Source organism: Lepisosteus oculatus, chromosome 18 (assembly GCF_040954835.1).
Source record: "Lepisosteus oculatus isolate fLepOcu1 chromosome 18, fLepOcu1.hap2, whole genome shotgun sequence".
NCBI lineage: Eukaryota > Metazoa > Chordata > Actinopteri > Semionotiformes > Lepisosteidae > Lepisosteus > Lepisosteus oculatus.
Window position 1 is genome coordinate 20,823,502 of NC_090713.1, and position 19,395 is coordinate 20,842,896.

Here is a 19,395-nt window from a genome sequence, read left to right on the forward strand (position 1 = left end):
TCACTCCTTGATTTCAATCATGCTGGGGTCTGGAGTGTCTCTGTCTTCTCACTCCTTGATTTCAATCATGCTGGGGTCTGGAGTGTCTCTGTCTTCTCACTCCTTGATTTCAATCATGCTGGGGTCTGGAGTGTCTCTGTCTTCTCACTCCTTGATTTCAATCATGCTGGGGTCTGGAGTGTCTCTGTCTTCTCACTCCTTGATTTCAATCATGCTGGGGTCTGGAGTCTCTCTGTCTTCTCACTCCTTGATTTCAATCATGCTGGGGTCTTGAGTGTCTCTGTCTTCTCACTCCTTGATTTCAATCATGCTGGGGTCTGGAGTCTCTGTCTCTGTCTTCTCACTCCTTGATTTCAATCATGCTGGGGTCTGGAGTGTCTCTGTCTTCTCACTCCTTGATTTCAATCATGCTGGGGTCTGGAGTGTCTCTGTCTTCTCACTCCTTGATTTCAATCATGCTGGGGTCTGGAGTGTCTCTGTCTTCTCACTCCTTGATTTCAATCATGCTGGGGTCTGGAGTGTCTCTGTCTTCTCACTCCTTGATTTCAATCATGCTGGGGTCTGGAGTGTCTCTGTCTTCTCACTCCTTGATTTCAATCATGCTGGGGTCTGGAGTGTCTCTGTCTTCTCACTCCTTGATTTCGATCATGCTGGGGTCTGGAGTCTCTGTCTCTGTCTTCTCACTCCTTGATTTCAATCATGCTGGGGTCAGCACACCAGGGTAACACCCCTACTCTTCTCGAGAAACGCCCTGGGATTTTTAATGACCACAGAGAGTCAGGACCTCGGTTTTACGTCTCATCCAATGGACGGCACCTGTTTACTGTCTAGTGTCCCCCGTCACTATACCGGGGCATTAGGACCCACATGGACCGCAGGGTGAGCGCCCCCTGCTGGCCCCACTAACACCTCTCCCAGCAGCAACCTTAGTTTTCCCCAGGAGGTCTCCCCTGCAGGTACTGACCAGGCTCACACCTGCTGAGCTCCAGTGGGGCTGCCAGTGGTGAGTTGCAGGGTGATATGGCTGCTGACAGTACTCCTTCACCACCACGCCTCCCCTCTCCAGCCTACTTAAACCCTCCAGCCTCGCTCAATACCGGGTTTTTACTCGGTGAGCAATGATGAGAAGCAGGCGGAGGAGGGGAGGAGATCTACCTACAGGTACCAACGTGCTGAGCCACAGGCCCTCTACGCGATGACGTGCACAAGAAGCCGGTTTTACTGTATTCACGTTTTGGGCTAACCTGCATCGTAAAGCATTGGATTCACATGGAGGGCGCTCCAGGGATCATCACAAGATGACGCAGTGGAGCCCATCGGTTTCCGGTGCTTCATTAGAAAGGGGAACCGAAGCTCGTGCTCATGTGCTGCTCGAGGAGTATTCCCAAGATCCCATTCGTGCTACAAGCTCCCTTCGATTGACTATCCCACAGCCTTCAGGTGAGGAGCTACTCTCATCAACTGTACTCATTCAATTAAAGAGACCCTAGAAGAAGCAGTCCAGTGTTGCTCTGAGAGTGTGTGTGTGGGGGGGGTCTCTTAGTCAGTTCATTACCTGCGCGCTTGTAAAAGACAGATCGATCTCTCTAGGTGTTCTCTTGAGGCACATGACAACTCAATCACGCTGCTGCCTTCAGGATTCTCCCTTGTACGGCTTCTACATTGCAAAACCAAAAGGCTGCTGGGCACACTTCAGCAACACTAAAGCTGAGCAAAAGCAAAGAGATCTCTTGCATACATCAGGAGGAAAGGCTTTGATAAAGCTTCTAGTGTGTGGGGGGGATTCTGCACGTATAAAACAGATGTGCAGATGCCTGTTTCACTGCAAGGCTGGCCACTTGTGGGAAGATAAGCACAGAAAGCTGGGCCTGGTCCTCCGGGAAGGGGGACCTCTCAGAAAATCCGGCAATCGTGCACCAACAGGGGGCGCCCTTTCTTTAGCACATGAATGTGCGAACAGTGCACTGGTGCTGCTGGTGCAGAATGAACACTGTGCGTCTCCCAGGTGGGGGGCTGCTGGTGCAGAATGAGCACTGTGCATCTCCCAGGTGGGGGGCTGCTGGTGCAGGATGAGCACTGTGCGTCTCCCAGGTGGGGGGCTGCTGGTGCAGAATGAGCACTGTGCGTCTCCCAGGTGGGGCTGCTGGTGCAGAATGAGCACTGTGTGTGTCTCCCAGGTGGGGGCTGCTGGTGCAGAATGATCACTGTGCGTCTACCAAGTGGGGACTGCTGGTGCAGAATGATCACTGTGCGTCTCCCAGGTGGGGACTGCTGACTACGTATGTTAGATTGCAACTGAGAGGTTCAGAAGTAACTACGCAAACATTCGAAATTGTTCTGTGACCTTAACAGCGAGGGCCTGTGAGTATAAAGACCCAAAGTGAGGAGACTCTATGAACCCTGCATGAAGTGTCAGTGGTTGACCTACCTGTTGGTACAGAAGTTACAAAGTCACAGCTAAAGTTGAAACAGCAACACCGTGAAAATGATTCTGGGACACCTATCTATTTGTGAAATATTGCTTAAGGAACGCTGATGGCTAGGGTTAGGGCGAGGGGCATGAGAAGGGTTGGCAAGATCACTTCTGATCGTAACGACTGTTTGAGAAGAAACCATCCAACCCGCGCGAGCTGAAAAACCCCCCACTACGATCTCAACATCACGCGGAAGCTGCCGAAAGGGGGAAAAAAACCCCAGCTGAAAGAGGCCAAGAAAAATCCCTGGACTAAAAAAAAACAAAAAAAAAACAGACTCAAGGACTGCCAAAAGGGACTGAAGGCGATTGAGATCTCGCAGTCGCAGGGCCCGGACTTCGTGATCCGCAGATCGCCCTCACCGAGCGATCACCTTAAAGGTTACAGCCCCCCAAAAAATCAATTTCAGGCCCACCCCGAATGTCAGGACTGTTTCTCTTAAGGTCAGCTGAAGTCTGTCTGGAACAAAGCAGCTCTGATCTCGCTCAGGCATTCCTAGCAGCAGGATCCAGAGAGCAGCATCCCCGGAGGAGCCCGCAGCCTTAAAGAGCTCTGATCGTATCTGCCCCCGCGCATCACTGTAAGAAAATGCTACGCCTTATCTCCTGGCTTGCCGTCGGCAGCCGTTTAGCGACTGCCTTCTGTGTCTTGCGGTGCCCTAGGAGAGACGGTCTTGTCAGGAAACACGCCGGGCCTCTCCAGGAACGAGACACAACCGCGCGCGGTGCTGGCAAATCAGTGACAGAACAAACATCGGGCTGATCATTCCGCGCGGCCCCTGCGTGGACCTGATGTAGCTGCCCTTGGCTGGATTCTGCAACCCCAGCTTTGGACCCCTCTTCTATCAGGAGAGTTCCCGAATGAAATGAAAACCTTCAGCCTGCTTCTGCGCGCGTAGCTCCGCGGCTGCCACGCTCTGACAGGCTGAAGGAAATAAGAACATCGCTTTATTAACCCAATACAATTTCTTGCATTAGGAATTCATCTTTTCGCAGACCCCAGCTTGCTCTCCAGGAGACACACAGACAGGGAGAGAGAAGCTGGGGGTCAGAGGGCAGGGTCGGCCGTTTATTCGGCGCCCCTGGAGCGGCTGGGGTGAAGGGCCTGGCTCAGGGGCCCCACGGAGTAGGATTCCTCTGCCGGCTGCTGGATTTGAACCGGCAACCTCCCAGCCACAGGCACAGATCCTGGGCCACAGAGCCACCGCTCCGCCCGAAATCAAACCCTCTCAGCCGAGATGGCGAGCGTTCAGAGGCGTCCGGGGCATCGGCAGGACCAACCCAGCGTGGCGGTCTTCCAGAAGGGGAGAGCACGTGGAAGGGCTGTAGAAGCCGTGCCCCCCCCCCCCCCTCCCCCCAGCTCCTTTCGAGAAAGCAGATCCCAGGTGGGACCTCTCGCATCGACTCGCTAGCGGAGCTGCTGTCCTTCTGTCGGGGGGGGGGGGGGCCATCGGCCCAACCAAACGGGCCAGGAGCGAGCGTCTAGCGGGGAGGCAGTGGAGACGATAGTCCGCAAATAAGCTTGGATTTGGAACATCCTGCTTGGCACGTGGGTCTGAAACAAGGGGGGGGTCTCCAGTGGAGGTCGAGGGGATCCTGGTGGAGTCTGTGCGCTGTGGTTCCGAGCCCTCTGTACACGCAGCACGCCGATACCGTCGAGTTCAAGCGGCCTACGAGCGCTGCAACGGCGTAGGACAGCAGGGAGAGAACAGGACAGGGAGAGGAGCTGCAGAGCAGCGGACGAGACAGAAACGAACCGTTTTCAAAGGCGTTTTTGTGCTGTGCGAGGCAATTACTGGAGTTTCTCTTAACGGAACCTGACACCGACCGCTACACCACACCGCGAGACGACTGGCTGGGGGGCGGCTGGAGAGTCCAAGTCTTTCTGTTTTGTTTTTTTCCTTCTGGGCAAACTCACGGCATAGCCTGTGCTTTACCGAAGTAGCGACGGGTCTTAGTAGCCCGTCCCAGGGGGTCTGCCGAGAAAAAAACAAATCCACAGAACGTGAAGGCTTTCAATCAGTCTCTCTCTCTGGAGTCTGTTGGGGTTTTTTTTTCCCAGTAAGAGAGCAACAGGGAGGGCGTACTCCCCCCTACGGCCGAGATCGACGAGCCGCGGGCCGGCTGGGGGTCAAGAGGCCGAGGGCGGATCTGCCCCCCCAGCGAGGGCGAGGGAAGCACGAACCGGGCACACCGGGTGCCCGATCGCCTGGGCCCCAGAGATCCAAGGGTCGCCCTCCAATCCTTGGTTCCTAAAGGCTCGGGACCAATGCGTCCTGACCGCTTAAAAGCCAGGGCACGCATTCGTGCGAGCCGGCGGGTGGGAGTTTTAAACGGAAAAGATGACAGCTCCTGAGGGCTACAGTTGTCCATTCCTCACTCCATAGAACCAGATCCACTCGTTCGCATCCAGTGAGCAGAATCAATTCATTTACTAAATCATTCAAACTTCGCCAATTCCGAAAATAGCTGAAGTGGGAGGATGGGAACGGCAGGGAGACGGATCTCCTCTTCACGGTTTATTGCTGGACAGCCACATATACACCTGCCCCCTTCTCCCTCCCTCTCTCTCTCTCCCTCCCTCCCTCCCTGATCTGCCCTCTTTCCTAGTCATGCTCTCACCCCTAACCAATCAGAAAACACAGGAGGTCACATCAACCTAAATCTATCCGCAAACGGAGACGGAGAACTCCACACACACACACCCGGAAATATTTCAGCCCGCACGACGGGATAAAGCAACAGTCACAGGACCTAAGCTTACACAAGCCTTGGAAGGTTAGGGGGTTAAAGGTTGAAGGCTCTGCAGGACCAGGCGAGAGCGCGACTTCCCACGAACTGCGATGTGACGCGGCCCTTCCTGCTCAATAGTCACTAATCGAATTCTTCCTCTCGTTATAACTATTCTGACCCACAGACAATCGGGACCTCGGTTTTACGTCTCATCCGAAGAGGCGTCTCATCCTACAGAGCTGTTTGCCGGCAGTACCCCAAGCTGCTGTCACTAACTAGCTCTGCTTTCCTCCCTCCCGTTACTACTGCTAATGGGAGGCGGTGCCGGAGCACAGGTGCAGCCCAGAAAGAATTCAATCAGACCTCAACGTGCCTCTAGAGAAACTGGGGGACGTGTGATCCCCACTCGAAATCTGAGAGCATTTTTGGAAGACCTGGTCACCCCCTTGGACTTGGACTGAAAACCTCCTCTCCACGTTCGGTTCATTTGTCTCCTCCTTTCTAGTGTTATTCTGGTGCTGGAGAACCGTGCAGCGCTGTCCCTACGTGCTTAAACACGTCCAGTGATGTCCAGTCGCTTACTTCCTTTTGTATCGTCGGACGGCGAGGGTATTTTAATTTGGAAGGACGGTTGTGCTGTAAAACGTCCACTTACTGCTAAAGACGGATAAAAAGAACGCTTATCATGATGGAGGGCAGGCGAGATGCACGAAGGATAGCGAACTGAAGACGAAGGGGGCGAAGGAGAGGGACGGGAGGGGGGGGGGCGGAGAAGCGAAGGGAGGGGGAGAGGGGACAGGAGGAGGAGGAGGAGGAGAGGAAGGGGGCAGGAGAGGAGGAGGACTAGGGAGGAGACGAGAGGAGCAGGGGGGGAGACGACGAGGAGGACAAGGAAAGGGAGACAGGACAAGGAAGGGAGGAGTGAGGCAGAAGAGGGGGGAGGTGTCTTCTTCTTCAGGAGGCGCGCCTTCGGGCGAGACTCGGCGACCGATGAGGCACCGCAGTGCAGTCAGCGTCTCTTTCTTTCCTTCTGACACTGATCTGACTAAACAATGGAGGGATTGCGTTACTCATTAATGCCCAAATATCAGACACGTTTTGTGTTTTCCGTTCCATTGTATCGCTGCCGCTCAGCATTAGCGCCGAGGCCGAGAGGCTTGTCTGAGAGAGGCACCGGCTGACGGCTCCATCCCTCAGCCTCGGGCAGCGGTGGGACCGGGGGGCCCTAAGAGGAGATGGCGATGGTGATGAAGATGTTCATCATGAACTTTAAAAGTGGCTTCTCAAGGCGCTTTACAGAAAAAAAAAACACACTATGAGAGGAGACAGCAGAATTAGGGTTTGCAATATAGTACGAAAGCAGAGGGACACAGATCCAGTTAAATAGAAGCCCTTTTAAAGTAGAAAGTTTTGCATCTCGATTTGAAACCACTCGGTTTCAAGGTGACTCTCTGATATCCTTGGGGACAGAACTCCAGAGCCGTGGGGCGCAGCAGGAGAAGACCCTGTCACCCCCAGAGTGTAGACGGGCTCGGGGGACAGACAGGAGACGAGAGTCAGAGGAATGAAGGCTGAGAGGTGGGGAGGAGGAAGACAGTAACTCAGACAGGTACTGAGGTGCCAAGGCCCTGCAGAGCCTCATAGGCGAGCAGGAGGATTTTGAAGTAGACCCGAAACCTGATAGGAAGCCAGTGCGGGGACTCCAGGACAGGAGTAATGTGATCACTCGCACGCAACCTGGTCGGGATTCTGGTTGCCGATGCACACATTACAGAGGCAGGGCAGGGATGGTTTCGAGTGGTCAAGGCACAGGAACGGCACAGGCAGGGGGGAGAAGGAGCTCAGTTGCCCATAGGGACCAGGTGCGGCTGGCAGTCTACCACTGCCCTCCTTGTCACCCCCGGCTCGCCTCCTCCAGCTCAACCAAGAGAGCAATCTGGCTCCCCCGCCCCTCCTCGCTGCGCTGTCAGAAGACACATCTGTCCTCTCGAAGCCTCTTTAAACCAGCCCTGGAGTTTATCAAAGCTGCCAGCCGGCCAGCTCCTTCAGCGAGGGAGACGGAGCGTGGGATTGCTGAATCACAGTGCTGGGATAGCACATACCGACTGTCTGGGGGTGGGTGGGTGGAATTAATACTCAGCACGGGAAAGGTTCGGGCTGGGGTGTCGAAAGCCTTCTCCTCTCAGCCCCAAGCAGCCTGGGATCAGGTGGGATCATTCCTGCAGCCTGATACGCATCGGGAAAGAGGCACGTCTTCAGAGAGCACGCTTCCACGCGCAAGTTCTGAACGTTCTTCAAGGACAGCAAAGGCACAGCTCCCACGTGCTCCAATCCCCCCCAAAAAAACAAAGCCTTTCCGCTCTAGGATCACGTCCTGCTCTGACGTTTATCGAAAGCCTCTGTAAAAAGTAAATACAAATGGCTCAGTGCAAACCGAGCAAGAGACGACCCAGATAAAGAGAGGATCACCCTCTATCCTGCTCATTGACGGAACACAAGGAGGGTCAGAAACGCGCCGATGTTTGAACTACAGCAAGAACCTCGGCCTTCAGAGAGGATTTAATCACTGACCAGTTGTCTTTCTGTAAAACGAGGAAAAGCCCCACTGCTTGACTACGGCGAGCTCACAAGGAGATCATCGGGGGCACACCCTTCTGTAGTTCGGGAGATCTGAGATGCCACCAGCCGAGCGAACTCTCCTGGGACACGTTAAAAGAGGCAGACGGGAAACCTGCGCGCGCACCACAGACAGGGATGGGAAGCATCAAGGGAGGGCTGCTGTGCTTTCTTTTTTACGAGTCGTAGTTGTTTTTTTTTCCCCCCCGTTCTGGTTTAAAAAGCGACGGCTGGAAATGGGTAATGCCTGCAACATCGTCACCCAACCCCCTCCCCCTCTCCAAACCCCAGATCTCAGCAAGAGACACCCGAAGAATGGGCTCATCTTAGGCGGAGAATGGGCGGAGTGATGCCTCTGTGGCTATGGATCTGCGCCTGTGGCTGGGAGGTTGCCGGTTCAAGTCCCACAGCCGGCAGAGGAATCCTACTCCGCTGGGCCCCTGAGCCAGGCCCTTCACCCCAGCTGCTCCAGGGGCGCCGTATAAATGGCCGACCCTGCGCTCTGACCCCCAGCTTCTCTCTCCCTGTCTGTGTGTCTCATGGAGAGCAAGCTGGGGTCTGTGAAAACACACATCCCTCATGCAAGAAATTGTATAGGGCCCATAAAGTGATCTCTTATCTTATCTGCCAACTCCGTAAAACTGAAAAACCCTGCCGGACTCCTCTGGGAGACCCACGGGACAGATCCCACCCACCTCAGTTCAAAGAAGAATTTGTGTCGGGGAGCGGAGAAGGATCTCGAGATTCCTTTTTTGCGGGGAATCGCGGATGGGGTTTTGTTCCCCCCCCCCCCGCCCCCATACGGGAAGAGTTTCGGTCACCCTTGACTCATCGGGGAACGGCAGCTCTCAAGTCTGTGTGGTTTTACTCGGCCGGCTCCGACTGTGAATTCACTGCAGAGCGTCCCCTTCCGTTTAACCCGAGGGACGGACCTCACCGCCAATCCGTCAAGGCAGCCAGCAGAAAGCATGGCTTCTGACAGCACTCCTTCTTTTTTTTCCCACCTCTCACGGCTAGTGTGTGTTGGGGGGGGGGGTTCTCCCTCCCAATTTCATGGATGATGTTTCCTGGCAGCTTTTGGAGGGGGGGGGGGGGAGGGGGGCTTGATTAATGATTCCATAATCCTGGCTGACATCCCAGATAGCGAGGAACCATCAGATGCGAGGATAAAATGACAAAAGACGCTGGTCAAAACACGGCACCGCTGCCCTGACATGCATTTAAAGAGCAGCAAGCTGAATCCCTCTTGCTCTGGTATGTCAGATACAGAGTACAGAGAGGTGAAAGGAACTGAATCTCTTTAGGCTTGAACACCAGGGGGGCCGCTGGGCTAGTATTTTTTGTTCTGACAAGTGCTCGATCTTGCAAGAGGTCACGGAGACACGAAACCGGACTGACAGGATGAGCCTCGGAGGGTGACAAGTGGACATCAAGAGGGAGGGGGGACAAGGCAGGACTAAACAGAAAAAAGACCCGCGGAGTCAAGGGACGTCCGGAACGAGCCGCACCTTCTTTTCTTGTTTTATTAGCGTCAGCAGCTGTGTCTCCCTGCGGCTCCCAGCTGGCAGCCCCACTGGAGCTCCGCAGTGTGAGCCTGGCCAGGACCTGGAGGGGAGACTCCTGGGAGAGCTGAGGCTGCTGCTGGAAGAGGTGTTAATGGGGGCCAGTAGGGGGCGCTCACCCTGCGGTCTGTGGGGGTCCTGATGCCCCAGTTTAGTGACGGGGGACACTATTTTGTAAACAGGCGCCGTCCTTCGGATGAGCTGTAAAACCGAGGTCCTGACTCTCTGTGGTCATTAAAAACCCCAGGGTGTTTCTCGAGAAGAGTCGGGGTGTTACCCCGGTGTCCTGCCCAAATTTCCCCCCTGGCCTTTACCCATCATGGCCTCCTAATAACCCCCCTCTCTGAACTGGCCCCATCACCCTGCTCTCCTCCCCACTGAGGAGTGGGACTGGTGGGACAGGGGACTGGCGCATCGTCCAGGTGGGGGTACACACTGCTGGGGGTGGAGGGGACCCCCCTGACCTGTGAAGAGCTCTGAGTGGAGGGTCCAGGAAAGAGCGTGAGGATTTATTTCTTATTGTTTATAACCCCTGATGAAACACGTGTTGTCGTTTGCCCGGGATCAGTCACAAGGCAGGGACGGAGCCTGCAGCCTGCGTGGTCTATACAGAAGCTACAGAGATCCGTCCCAGGCAGTGTTCTACAAACAGGCCGAGTGCTATATTAGGAACACAGCAGAGAGGCCCCTGCCTTCGGGGGGGGGGGAGGGTATCAGCGGCCAAGCCCGAGAGGCATCTGAGGAATCTGAAGACAGTCCTGGTAACAGCTCCAACCCAAGGGCACCGGCGTGCGACAGATAAAGAGGAATGAAATCCGGCTGCAGGTCAGAGCATCAATCCTCTCTGCATCGTGAGCATTCCCACTGGGCAGCTGTACAGTTTCATCTGTGACTCCACAGAAGGATGGAGGATGGAGGATGGGGGGGGGGGGGGATGTGATTTGAACTACATCAAATCTTTATTTTTTTTTGTACAGCCCTCATCAGGAATTGGAATTGAGAACCGGCTGCGACATTATTTTATTTTTTTCCTGGCCAGCAAGAACACGAGCTACAGTGCAAAGGCCTTGTATATCATCTATCCATCTTCATCTCCTTCATATCGTACAGGGTCACCGGGGAGCTGTGGCCTATCCCAGCCAGCCCCTGCTCAGATGATTTGTGTTTTTTTTCCTGAGATCGCCTGACGCCTGAGTGATGTGCGTCGTCTGAGAGAGAGGAGTTTGGAATCGTCATGGGTGTGAAACACTGCAGGTACAGCGAGACATCTTTCAGGTGGCGAATTTTTCGGAATGGGGAGGGTGAGGCATTCCAACATCATGTGCCCCTTGACAACACCCTCCAGGACAACACCTGCATCTGCCCAGATGTTGCTACAACTGCAAGCAACACCCTTGACTCTGAACAAAAAAACCTCCTTTCCTTTGCTGTGCAAGAATTTCGGGAGTCAGCTGCAATCTTCAGATGCTGGCTTCTGCATTGGCTCTTAAGTGCCGTTTTGTACAGCATCCAACGTAAAAGGAGGAGACATTTCACGCACTGCTACTCGTTTTCAGAACAGGAAAAGGACACCTGACCGCTGTAACATACTTTAAATGTTAAGGCTGGTGTCCCCGTTGCTGAGGGGAACTTAATATGCCACTGTTTGCAAAGAATTCAATTTTACAGATTTAGAAATGTTACAATATGAATATTTAACCAGAAGTTAAATAGTTTTCCGAAAACTCTCATTCGCGTTTACAATAACACGGAGCATGTCCACTTCTACAGCTGGGTGTTTTACTGAAGCCAGTCGGACTGCAGTACCTCGCTTGATACAGGGGCTATGCCTCTCTTGGGATCTGAACCCGCAACTCTGACGTTAAAGAAGGTCGAGACACACGCCGCGGCCTCTCCCCCAGCCCCCACACTGGAAACAAGTCAGCGGGGCTTCGAAAACGAACAACAAATATTACACAAGCAGTGTAATATGTATTTATCAGCGACCTGGAGGAAGAGCTACAGCAGTACCACCCCTCCCATCACTCCCGTCAGACAGAATCAGCCCTGCTAGAGCAACGGATCCCATCAGTCCCCAGGAGGCACTGAGCTCCAGACCACATTCTACCCCATAAGAGACTCCTTCTGAGCGTCAGCCCCCCTCCAGCACGTCCGCGCTGACAGAAACAGGCGAAAGGCAGCAGGCTTCCCTCTCGGACGACCGGCTTCTGACTGCGGGGGCCCCGCGCCCCCAGGACCACCAGAAAACACGGCCACCCCCCGTCTCTTCCCCGACAGAGAGCCGGCTGTTCCAAACACCTCACCCACTCCCCCCTGCTGCTGCTCCTCGCCACGGTGCCCGAGCTCTGCCGGCACCCCCCCCTGCGCCCGCCCGCCGGAGGGGTGAGAAGAGAGTTCCGCCCGGGACAGAGGCCCCCGGAGGTCTCTCTGGGAATACCGAGCCGGGCCAGAGCCCGGCAGACAGCTGCTCCCTTAGCGCTATGCGCTGCGGCAGAGGTACGCTGCCCGCGGGCGCAGACAGGGTAAGGGGGGGCTCGGCTCAGCCCACCGAGCGCGTAACCCCCCACCCACCCAGCCACCCGTCCACCGCCCCCAGCGGACCTGCTCCTCTTGGCCTGCCGGAGGTCCCCTCTGTCCGGGGAGGCGCGCCGTGTGGGCCTGGAGCCCGCAGAGCCACCGGGATTGAATCCCACAGGACCCCGCGCCCACCCCCCTGGACCCGTCCGAGTGACTGGTGGGGAAAGCGGCCCCTGGTCCAGCTGACCCGTCCGAACGCGTCCTGCGTTCCCCCCCCCCCCACACCCCCCTCCCCTCTCTGTAGCCGTCAACACCGGCTTGGCCTCGGACCTCCGCCCCCTTCCCTGGCCAGGACAAGGGGCCAGCCCCTCCTGACAAAAAGCAGAGGAGCAGCCGGGACCACCTCATCCCCACACGCCACTGCCCTCTCGCCCGTCCTTCTGGAACGAGACGGGATCTGCGCAACGACGTCAAAACCACACCCTCATTCCAGCCCATTCCGGCCCCACCCTCGTTCCCGCTCCGGGCGTTCTCGACGCCCCAGTGCATTATGGGACGGTGGTGGGGTCCCTCATATTTTGGCCGGGCGGACGGACTACATCCTTTTCTCCCCCGTCTGGCCTTTTGGTTTGTATTCAGCGACGCTCACAGACAGCGGCCCATCCCGCTGGAAGCACAGTGGTAGTTTTCAGGACGAAAGGGGTGACCCCCGCCTCCCCACCCCCACACCGGTGTCATCAAAACTGCAGTCCACGCTGACAACGCAACAACACAGCAACGTCCCCTCCCCCCACACACACCGACCGTCCACCCCCCGGAGGGGGGGAGGAGGTGAATAAAGGAAAAAAACAAAAGCTTTGGAAAGGATCATTCAAAACCAAACAGGGTTCTTACCTTCCACTGTGTGCTCTTCTGTGTCCGGGAACAGCAAGGGAGAGAGCAGAAGAGAAGAGAATTAGGAGATAATTTAGATAATTCAGTCACATAGCCCATTCGAGACACCCAGTCCTTGGAATCACTCACATGTGCAGAGCGATCTGCACTTTCTTAAGATCGAGGCCCCTGCTGAGACTGCAAGAATTCCGGTCCCACAGCCTGAACCGGAATGACAGTGCCATGCAGCGGGAGGCTTATTTTCCATATCCTCGGCTAGGGTCGGACGTGGTGCTGGGGAGACCGTCACAGAGCCGCAGTCCGAAAAAACGGGGTACACCGCACTCACCAGAGACCGCTTCACGGGACATGAGACTGGGAGTCATGGGACTGTTCTGTCGGGCTTGCCCAATGCTGCCCGGTGGGTGTAGTTCCTCTGACAGAGAGGAGGAGAGAGATCTTCGAGGTGGGGGGGGGGGGCGATCTTTATATTAGAAAGAATTAGGGTGAGAAAGCATCGGCAGCGATGATGACTGCGTTTCCACACTGAAGGCTGCAAGGACAAAGTGCCCCTCTGTGTAGGGGCCTGCACCTCTACAGGTATGGCAACACCTCTGCGCGAGAAAGAAAGGCACTGCAGAGAATGGTCAATATGGCCCCGAAGATCACCGGCTGTGCTCTCACCGAGATTAAACAGCTCTATGAGGACCGCTGCCGTGGCAGAATTCTGGCCATCACAGAGGACAGTCACCACCCCGGGCATGAGCTCTTCACCCCACTGCCCTCAGGCAAGAGATATAAGAGCAGCCAGACACTGACCACCAGATTCTTCAAACTGATCACCTCTTTATGATTTCTTATCTATTGCACATCTCCAGTCATTGTTTACACATCTGTATTGTTTACATTCAATCTGTCCACATGTTTACTTGCACATTGTCTATTGTTTGTTTGTTTGTTTGTACACTGTCTTGATGCACTGTTTGCACTTTGTCTTGTTTCTTACACTTGTTTTACAATCGAGAGACTTTCTGTGAGTAAGAATTCCATTGTGCCAGTACCGGTTACATATGGCAATAAAGTTCAAGTTCAAGTTCAAGTATGTGTTGAGTGCCCCCGTTAAACAGCAGTGACCTTCACTGAGGCTAAAGCTAATCAGAGCCCTTCAACACAGAGAGGTGTGCTGATTTACTTCAGCAGAAACCACCAGAGTGGAGCTCTTTGCGCGGGACACCCAGGAACATTTGTAACTACCTGCAAAACCTGCGGAGCGGTAGCTCTGTGGCTGAGGATCTGCGCCTGTGGCTGGGAGGTTGCCGGTTCAAATCCCCCGGCCGGCAGAGGAATCCTACTCCATTGGGCCCCTGAGCGAGGCCCTTCACCCCAGCTGCTCCAGGGGTGCCGTACAATGGCTGACCCTGCGCTCTGACCCCCCAGCTTCTCTCTCCCTGTCTGTGTGCCTCATGGAGAGCAAGCTGGGGTCTGCGAAAAGATCATTCCCAATGCAAGAAACTGTAAAGGGTGAACGTCTATGTGGGATTCCGCACTGTACAAATCCAGCACAGGACTTCCTGTGGGCGAGGAAGGATACGATCCCTGCGGACCGCTGCCAGACACGAAGAGAAAGCCGGGTCCAGCTCCGCCGCGCACAGGTGGGCCAGAAACAGACCCGGCGAGAGCTCTCGTCCGCGCTTGGTGGTGCGGTACCGCTGCTCTGTCGCGTGGCCTGGCGCAGAGCACGTGCGATTCAAAAGTGCACGCTCTCAAAAAAAAAAAAAACGAAACAAAAGGTTTTGCATTCTGCTCAAGGGGGATGTTGCTTAAATCAGCACTTTCTAGGCGCGCTCGAGTCCTTCTGCAGAAAATGAAGATGCACAGTAGCAAACCGAGAACAGCGATTCTCCTCCATTCTATCCCCCTCTCTGGTTCCCTCACAGCCCCATCAACACCGGCAAAGAGAGAAAAGAAGACTTCAAACACCTACGGTACCATCCTCAGAGAAACACGCCAAACACCTGAAAAGAGCTCTGGCACCAATCCTTTGACAAGGAATCACCGAGGGGCTGTTGTTGTCGTTTTTTTCCAAGACGATGCTTCTCTCACTTTGATCTCGACTCGAATGCACAAAACATTCTCCGCGCCAGGCTGGAAAACTGGCGTGCGGAGGGAAAACAGTTTTGGTTACGACATCGGAAAAAAAGGGCGGACTACCAGAAAGCACACTGGGAACAGCTCGTAGTTCGGAGACGATCTAGTGCTGAAATCCTGCCTGGTCTCACCATACCCCATCTAAAATACTCCAGTCACCTCCGCTGAACATCATAGCAGTCCGGAGCAAAGCAAGGCAGCCCCAGACAGGGGTGCACAGGTTGTTTTCCAGGACAAACGTGTCTCTCTGTGTGCTCAGACAGCTGTCAATGCTTACTAAAGTTCTGAAGAAGAACACCGAAACAGCAGTGCTTGTGCCACAAACAGTGCACCCCTGCTGGCACTGTGTACTGTAATCCGTCATGGGGGGGGGTTGGGATCTGTCCTCACTGATAGGCAGAAGGAGCTGCTCTGCTCTGGTCGTGGGGTTTCGGGAGGCCTGCAGTCTCACACCCTACCCTTTGTGGAAGCTGGGGTGAGGCTTTCATGCGAGCCTTTGCTTCAATCTCCTTCTGTCCCTCCATTTTCTAACCACTTCTTCCAATAGGGGGGCCTATCCCAGCAAGCAACGGGTACAAGGCAGGGTACACCCCGGATGGGACGCCAGTCCGATACAGGGCACAGACGGACACACACACACTCACACCAGGGCCAGTTTCCCTGAAGCCAATTAACCCATCAGCCTGTCTGTGGACTGTGGGAGGAAACCCACACAAAGCTGGGGAGAACATGCAAACTCCACCTAGACAGCACCCCAGGAACTGAACTCAGGGCTCCAGCGTCGTGAGGCAGCAGCGCTCACCAACCCGTTAGCCACTGTGCCTCCCCGTTTCAGACTCCACTGCCTGCAGTTCTCCTGGATCCTGAACGGCATGAGCTGTCCAGAGCTGACACCAGAAGACGGACCCTCTGGTCCTTCGCCCTCCCACCCCGAGCCTGTACCTCGCTGCCCGCGGGTCGAAGGTTTGGGCTGAGCGTCCCACATCGAACACAAACACAAAGGAAGAGAACGCAACCGGCGGCACTTTTAATTGCGGCCGAGATGAGGCTGGCGAAACGCGCCAAGTCCCCCAGGCAAGTTCGTTATCCAATCTACGACCGAGCTGACCCCTCTCGAGGGCACGAGACTCTGCTCGTTGTTAGTCCTGCCAGCAGAAACAAAGGATTTAGCTGGAAAAAAATTGCTTTTCTTTGCACAAGCACACAGAGGGCCTCCCCTGCACTTGTCGGGCAGAGCCTTGATGGGTTCCCAACGCAACAGGAAGTGGGGGACCTTAGGCCTGCCCCCCCCCAAAAAAAGCAAAACGCTTGCAGGGGGCAGCATGCTTTTAATCACACAACAGAGGTTAAAGTGTTTCTGTCTTCAGAAGAAAAAGGGTATCTTTATTCTTCAGGGCTGCTACAAACCACACAACTATTGTTTTTAATTGAATTGCTTTAGTGTGCAAACGAAACAATTTAAAAAGCCAAAAAGCGTGACCATCACTTAATAATTACATCGGGACCGCAATCTACAGGGCTACCCCACATATCGATGAATTATTTAAGATTCATGAGATTTAGTGACAGAGGCAACAGCAATCACAACGACAAAAAAAAGAGCAGGCAGATGAGCAGTTTGTAGCGGCCTGCCTCTGTGCGTCACAAGAGCAGAAGGCCAACGTTTGCACAAGGGGTGCAGAAGTACTCCAGGACAGCAGTCCAGCTGTGTGCCCTGAGCAAGAGGTTCATGTTATCAGCTGCTGGGGCCGCAAAAGAGTAACAGAACGGATGTCTGCAGCAGTCAGCAACTCCGCACCTCAAAGCTCACTGTCCTGACATGAGTTTCGGGGGGACCTAGTGTACCAGAGGGATCCCCCAGACAGGGATGAGGAGGTCGGGGGGTCAACCACCAGCGTCAACAAGCCAAATGACAGTGGCAATTTTGTTTTACTGTTCATTCTGACTTTAAGTAGCAAAGCGGTGGCTCTGTGGCTCAGGGTCTGTGCCTGTGGCTGGGAGGTTGCCAGTTCAAATCCTGCAGCCGGCAGAGGAATCCTACTCCGTGGGGCCCCTGAGCCAGGCCCTTCACCCCAAGTGCTCCAGGGGCGCCTTATAAATGCCCGACCCTGCGCTCTGACCCCCAGCTTCTCTCTCCCCGTCTGTGTGTCTCCTGGAGAGCAAGCTGGGGTCTGCAAAAAGACAGATTCCTAATGCAAGAAATTGTATATGGCCGATAGTGATCTGATCTTATCTTACTTTAAGGCCAATTGCAGGACAGAGAATGAGTGAGTCTTTATTCAGTGAGTTGGTGCGAATAAGCAAAAACAGTGTACTGTATGTTTTTTGCCAGCTATATTTCCAGTGTAGCCGAGGGGGTCGCAGTTAAACACGAGCCCACTTCCCTTCAATCTGCTCAATACAGTGACGCACGGAACATATAAAACAGGATCACGTCCCTAGCGGAGATGGGGCTACCTGCCGTAATGAGAAACACCATGGCTCTATTACTGCAGGTCCAGTCGTAAGAAAAATAAGTGCTAAAAAAATAAAGAGAAAACATATCCAACCCACACGAGAGAGGAACCGAGGGACTATATTATGTCTGTGGCACAGGGAACGGGGAACAATTCTAAAGAAACGTGAAACAAATAGAAGCCCGGTCTTGCGGACACCTCATCAGTCTCGGCGCCAGGATCGAGCCGGCTCGTAATGATCAATTTTACACCTGCATTGTTTCCCTGCTCGTTCGCTGTTCGTGGCCACTGAGCGGTTTGATAGCCTGGGGTGGCTTACTGCTGCACACCCACGCGCTCCAGAGGAACGCAGCTCCGGCCCGCGCTCCACAGCGCGCCTCGGTACTGGGCTTACAGTCCGACTGGGAGCCACCACATGGCTGATGGCTGCAAACCCGGGCAAAGTGCGAACAGGTTCAGCCTTGTCAAGTGTGTGTGAAGTGTGATCGAGTTCGGGGCACGTCACACCCCCTTGGACTTTAATTCACCCTCCCCATCATGCCCTAATGACTAACCGTAACTTAGAAAGGGGGTTTAAGGAGCATTACCCAGAAACCATGCTTAAAGGGGAGCTGCAGTCCCCGTTTCTCAGACCGGTTCTAAAGATCTCAGTAACAAAATACATTCACTGACCGTCTAGAACAATTGAACAAGTTGCAATTTAAGTACAAAAATCGCGAAACGTTGTGAAAGTAGTGTAAGTCACCGTGTTGTCGGGTGTTCACGAGAATTGCGGCGTGAATCAGCCCTTCCTGCTCACTAGTCCCCGTGCTGACTAATGTACTGAGATGTGAAGCGGCCCTTCCTGCTCACTAGTCCCTGTGCTGACTAATGTACTGAGATGTGAAGCGGCCCTTCCTGCTCACTAGTCCCTGTACTGACTAATGTACTGAGATGTGAAGCGGCCCTTCCTGCTCACTAGTCCCTGTGCTGACTAATGTACTGAGATGTGAAGCAGCCCTTCCTGCTCACTAGTCCCTGTGATGACAAATGTACTGAGATGTGTAGCAGCCCTTCCTGCTCACTAGTCCCTGTACTGACTAATGTACTGCGATGTGAAGCGGCCCTTCCTGCTCACTAGTCCCTGTGCTGACTAATGTACTGAGATGTGAAGCAGCCCTTCCTGCTCACTAGTCCCTGTACTGACTAATGTACTGCGATGTGAAGCGGCCCTTCCTGCTCACTAGTCCCTGTGCTGACTAATGGACTGAGATGTACGAGCGGATAAGTACAGGTTGTGCAGCAGATATTTCACCGCAGAAATGTTCCAGCATGATCCGCAGGCAGAGTTAACCAGTGAGCAGTAAATGCCAGTGAAACCGTCTGGGAGAGGAGAGCAGTATTTCTACTGGATCAGAAGAGCTGGATTCACAAGCCTGCTTGTTTACAGGGTCACAGGGCCGCTCAACCTCACCGGAAGTCCTGCTGCCTCGTTCTGAATCCCAGAACATGGCGCTGAGCAGACCTGGAAATTCCCCCTGTTCTGTGATGTCAATGGGAGGGTTTTACAAGTTTCCGTGTACATTTGACCTTCACTGTGGTTTGAAATGCGCTCCATCGATGCCGATATGTTCTAACCCCAGAAATCTAAAAATAGCTCCAAGCTAATGGCTTTCCTTGTCCAAGCTGCCCTGTCCTCTCCACACACATACACCACACACACGGAAAGCACATGAAACTCCATGAAAGCACCATGCACGCTCCTAAGAAGCTGTCTGTTCAGCTGAAGCAGTGGTTTCAATTTTAAACAACACTGAGCTTCTCACCTCAGCCTCTGTGGACTGTAAAACGGACTGAGTGTGCACACCCCGATCCTGCCTCTAGCATTCAGACAACACGACCTTCTCAAGTCCACGCTCGGTGCCTGCATTCAATCCGACCCGTACAGTACAGTGACCAATTTGGTCCTGCCTCCCCTCCCTGCAAGAGCACTGCAGCGCACCGAGACGCGGAACGGCAGCCCGGGCGAAACCGAGCG

The 19,395-nt window shown here is 54.3% G+C and overlaps 1 protein-coding gene across 14 annotated transcripts in view; it reads right to left on the bottom strand.

The window, feature by feature from the left end:
• Nucleotides 1–19,395, bottom strand: part of LOC107075879 (neurexin-2-like) — a 627,393-nt gene that overhangs the window by 522,476 nt on the left and 85,522 nt on the right. For all 14 annotated transcript variants that reach the window (XM_069180400.1, XM_069180406.1, XM_069180401.1 and 11 more), the window contains exon 3: nucleotides 12,796–12,813. In XM_069180400.1, coding sequence (XP_069036501.1) covers nucleotides 12,796–12,813 — 18 coding nt within the window. The remainder of the gene's footprint in view (nucleotides 1–12,795; nucleotides 12,814–19,395) is intronic.